A 4890-nucleotide genomic window follows, 5' to 3' on the forward strand; every position below is an offset into this window, starting at 1 on the left:
GTGAATCAAATCTGAGATTCCACTATCGATGGTTTCAAAAATAATATTGAGAAAAGATCGTGTTCAGGGTGACCCATTTGAAAGATCGTAGAATTGTTCGACAAATATTTATAAAGACTCTTCTGGACAAAAATACCTTGTCAATCATCCCTTAAACTTTTATCGCATGTTTAGAAAACACCCTATACATCTGTAGAATAACTGGCCAAAAATCTAAATGGCATAGCTTTAAACCTTAAGTATAAAAATCGATAAAATTTAATATGCGGTGAAATCGTTTTCCTACAGATATGAATAGCGTCTGTGTCACAATTGGAATATTAACTAGCCGTAGATACGTGTGTCTGAACCACATAAATCTACGCAGTCACAGCATGACCATCATATGCCAGTTCTATTACGTTTGTCACATTTGGAACTCTATTTCCCTGAAGGCATACAAATATGCCCCAATTTTGTATTACCTCAATGTACACCACAGCCTTGTAGTGCAATTGGCAGTTTGATGAAAAGAAACGCTGTCAGACACTCAAGCCACTCAAAGTTACGCCGAAAGGCTAAACAATTTAGTTTTAGACATTACGAGATACAAGATCAGAAACGATAACCAAAAAGGCTAATGATGTTAGCTATTCAAGGTAATTAAACCGTTTTCATTCAAAGACAGAAGCGTATGTATTGGCGATTACAATGTCCAAAATATTTCGCTTTTCGGGGTAAAGTTTTCTTCATTTAACAATTACATGAAAAATTCAGACTCTTCATAAGTCTGCCGAGTGAACTTGAACTAACTATTTTATCTATTTTATCTCTCAGTTTTGTCAGTTTTAATTTATTCAGTAGCCGCTTTACAAACAAAATTTTCACAGGTATTGTACATTCTTCCAGCATTTCTAATTCAGTGCGAATAATTAATGATATAAATCTTGTTTGTATCAAGTTCTTCATGATAAGGTCGTCAGAATTAAGACTGGTCGGACACGTACTTCCACTCAAGTTCTTAAGCAATATTATTAATATTAATGGCTTTTAATTTTAGCTACTCAAAAATACTAGAAACTGCACCTGACAGTAGCTCAATTTTTAATCAAACTGGTAAAAGTTAGCTATTCATAGTCTTTTTCTTCTTAGTAAAATTTAGATTACTTGCAGTTAATCTTTATAATTTATATATTACTAGTAAATAAGTAAATATTTCTAAAAGTTGTTTCTGGTAGTTCAGAAATAATTATTGCATCGTATCAATGCAATTTCAGTGCTTAGTAGAAGATTGCCCAACATAATGTAGACATATCATAAAGGTTTAAAATTTTTCAACCCTCACTCACAGACAATATCACGTATGAAGACAGTTAAGGTCGCGCATTCAAAAAAGGAAACAAAAATTCTATTTAGATTTAACGATAAGGATAATTATTGGATTTATTGAATTATTATTGGATAAATTATGAAATTATTGAATTTTCCAATTTTAAGTTCCGTATACAAATGCTTTTATTATTAGTGCCTTTCTCTGCTTTTCCGTACTGTCGTTTTCTTTCTTATTCTTTAACTTATACTTATTCAGAGTCACGTAAAAGGATTTGCAGTTAGACAGCTCCGATCCGAAAACAAAAAGAGTCGATTGGATCGATCGAATATTTACTTTTGCCTGGGACTTACCTATGCGAATAACAGGTGGAATCGAGTGTGCCAATTGTACAATGCAACTGTAATGTAACAGTCGCAGTAGCAGACCCATAACTACTCAGACTGCCTAGAGAGCGCACACTGGAAATCGGATAATTGCTTTTCACCGCTGATAACACACCTCGAAATATCAGGATCGCCTGAAACAAAATAGTTACATTTCAATCAAATTGTTTCGGCTAACTAATGTCGCGCTGCGATCGCGGATACTGTTGTTAGTAGCTTTCATTGATGTATGTAAAAATTAAATTTCGCAATCATCGACACTCGTAACGATTCTTTGTAATAAAGAAGATCAATTGCTCCAACGCATTGTACAAAATATTGCGTACGGAATCCACGTTTGTACGAAATATCAATTAAAAAAGTAATTACAATTTCGAATCCCAAATCGGAACAAGTACTTCAAAAAAATTTCGAAAGCAATTAGTCTATGTATAATGTATATGTATGTATAACCATTGAATTGATGAAGCTTTTAGATCTTGCAACTTCATTTTAATGTAGAAAACAAAAACACAAACACAAGTTACACAGGTGGTACAATAAACATCTTTGTAACTTGTATTTGTGTTTTTGTTTTCTACATTATGTATAACTAATTTTATTGAAGAATTATTATTTTCAAAGTACAAATAATATGCCTTTATAAAATGAAAAAATTGTGGATTTATATTTACATTTACATGTATTCGTTTTATACTCCTTCGATTACTTTATATTCTGACCATCTTCATATTTCATTTATTTATGGTAGTATATACGTGTATAATCACTTTAGTACCAAGAATTTAAGACAATTTGAATATAATTTTGGATGAAGAATCTATCTAGAGCTATCAATTTCATTGTTCTAAGCTTTATCTTATAAATTAATTACCGGTCTCACTTTTTCTACGAAAAGCTTTCAATGTAGTATAGTATTTCACAAAAGTTTTAAGTACTTATTTAAGAATTATCGCATTACCTGCTACTGGTTCTATGAATTATAAATTAAGTTGAATGTAAACATATCCAAGAGGCCTTATAAATACCAAATTCACTCTAATGCTTGGGTTCGCTTTACAACAAACTTCATTCGCACCTGGATCATCTTTCTAATTGTTCATTCCAAATGTAATTTTTATAACCATCAATAAACAATTAAAAAGTAGTAGACCAGATCATTTCTAACAACCGCNGGACTGCTCCAGGTCCTGTAAGTACACACAAGTTCGACGCAAAAGTCGGAAACGCAATGGAAAAAAAACTAAAACTTTTGGGTGTTTCATTCCCACCGGCAATGCTGGTGGGCGGGCAGTCCCTCCGGACTACGCCGGAAGGTAGGGCGGAAGGCCCTCTTCAGCCTGCTTTCAGGAATTGTGGGAATGGGTGGATGGTGGTTCGGGTGAGAAAGATGAGACGGACGAAATGAAGACAGAAGAGAATGAAAGATTATCTGTGGAATATTACTGCCTCAGCATTTGCCTGAGTGATCTAAGGAAACCACAGAAAAAACTTGGTTCAAGGCAGACGGACGCGGAATCGAACCGGCGTCCTCCCGAATGCTAGGCAATGTTCTAAACCTCTAGGCCATGCCGCTGGGTACGCAATGGAAAATGATACAACGTTAAAGTACTTAAAGAGCGACAAACTTACGGCTTATATACATTTCCCAATAACACACAAGCTACTAAACAAAGGAATAGGTTTTACTCTGGCATGAAGTTTCTTATTAATGGCATGACATCAACAATTCGTACGTGTTGTCCTTCTTTCTCACAATTCTAATATGATCAACCAAATAAAAAGATTCTTCGGTTAAAAAAGAAAAAAAAGGAACACTATCGGTCCGGAATAGAACCCAAGCTCGCCGGCATGCCAGCCGGTTATCCAAACCGCTGAACCATTTACGTTTTTGGAAATAGTTTCATAAACTAATACCTCACTGGCGTGTTTAGCCGATTAGATCTTTTGATTTGGGTTAGAGATGAGTTTATAGATGTAATGTTAAAATCAAAAAAATATTTATTTAATAAATAAAATAAAAAGAAATGAAGATTGTCTATCCCTGAAATACTACTGTCTTAATATTTTCTTAAATGATCTAATTGTACGATAAAACTACTCAAAAACTTTAATTATAGTGCAGGCGAAAACAGAACCGAAGCCGTGTATTCCCCCCATTAAAGAGAATGTTTATATTAACAAGCTTAATCCTTATAGCACTAATAAAGTTAAAATTTGCTCATATTAAGCGCAAAGCAATACCGACATTACAAAAGCCATAACTTCATTAGTTCTATCTAGCACAGGTTTAGTTCAATTAGGTGTTTTATTAATGTAAATTAATATACGCAGTTACTAAATAGCCAAAGCCTTCGAAAATAAGGTTCAGTAATTCCAAATGCGGTTAAGAGACAATCTGATTAAATCGTAGCGAAAGGACGATTGATTGTTTTTCGTTTCCTTTTAGATGGTTCACGGAGCAAGCAATTGACTTAACTTGTTTTCTATTAAATCACTGAAGAACTTGAGGGAAGATTTGAACTATTCAGGTAAAAAAATCGCTTAATTACACAATTGCCTGCGTTTCGCCCGACTGTACGGTGGCTTTTTCTTATTACTTGCAAGGTTAAAAGTATGGCGATTTCAAATAGCCCTTTTGTCACATTATCTCAGTAGTAAATCAAAACTTCAAAAGATCATTTAGCAATAAAATTTATTAATGTATATTTAACATTAATTTAAAAGTATGTTTTTTTTTGGTTTTAATGTTAGTATCGTAGCGAGCACGAATGTGTTTGTGTGCGATCGGGCACACGTGTGCGTGAACGGCTTATCGATTCGCCGACTAACCGCGGGCGCATTTCTTCATTTGCGCCGTATTTGTAAATGTGTGTGTCGTACCTGCGTTCTGGGAAAGCAGGTAAACAGTTTAAACAAAAATAAACCTTCCGGATGTTTCCAGAAGGTTCCAGAAAGTAAACAAAACAGTATTTAAATGAAGAGACGATCGCCGAGTCGAAAGAAATAAACTGACCGTTGCAGAAATGAATTCAGAAATAAATTGACAGTGATAGCAGTGAAATAAATAGCGCAGTGAATAATGATATATCAACAGTAGTGTAAATAAATAGAATAATTCATAACCTAAGTTTAGTAATAATTTAATAGTGTTTTTAAGTTCTTTAATAATTAGTGTAAATAAATAGTTTTTGT

The 4890-nt window shown here is 33.8% G+C and overlaps 1 protein-coding gene across 1 annotated transcript in view; it reads right to left on the reverse strand.

Annotated features, from left to right (window-relative positions):
• The window catches only part of LOC108738638 (glutamate receptor ionotropic, kainate 1-like), an 81757-nt gene extending 79930 nt beyond the window's left edge, over positions 1–1827 (reverse strand). Inside the window, exon 1 of the mRNA XM_025981000.1 lies at positions 1663–1827. Within this exon, the coding sequence (XP_025836785.1) occupies positions 1663–1741 (79 nt within the window). The 5' untranslated portion in view covers positions 1742–1827. The remainder of the gene's footprint in view (positions 1–1662) is intronic.
• Between the last annotated feature and the right edge of the window lie 3063 nt (positions 1828–4890).

This window comes from Agrilus planipennis, unplaced genomic scaffold (genome assembly GCF_000699045.2).
Source record: "Agrilus planipennis isolate EAB-ADULT unplaced genomic scaffold, Apla_2.0 scaffold2, whole genome shotgun sequence".
Lineage (NCBI taxonomy): Eukaryota > Metazoa > Arthropoda > Insecta > Coleoptera > Buprestidae > Agrilus > Agrilus planipennis.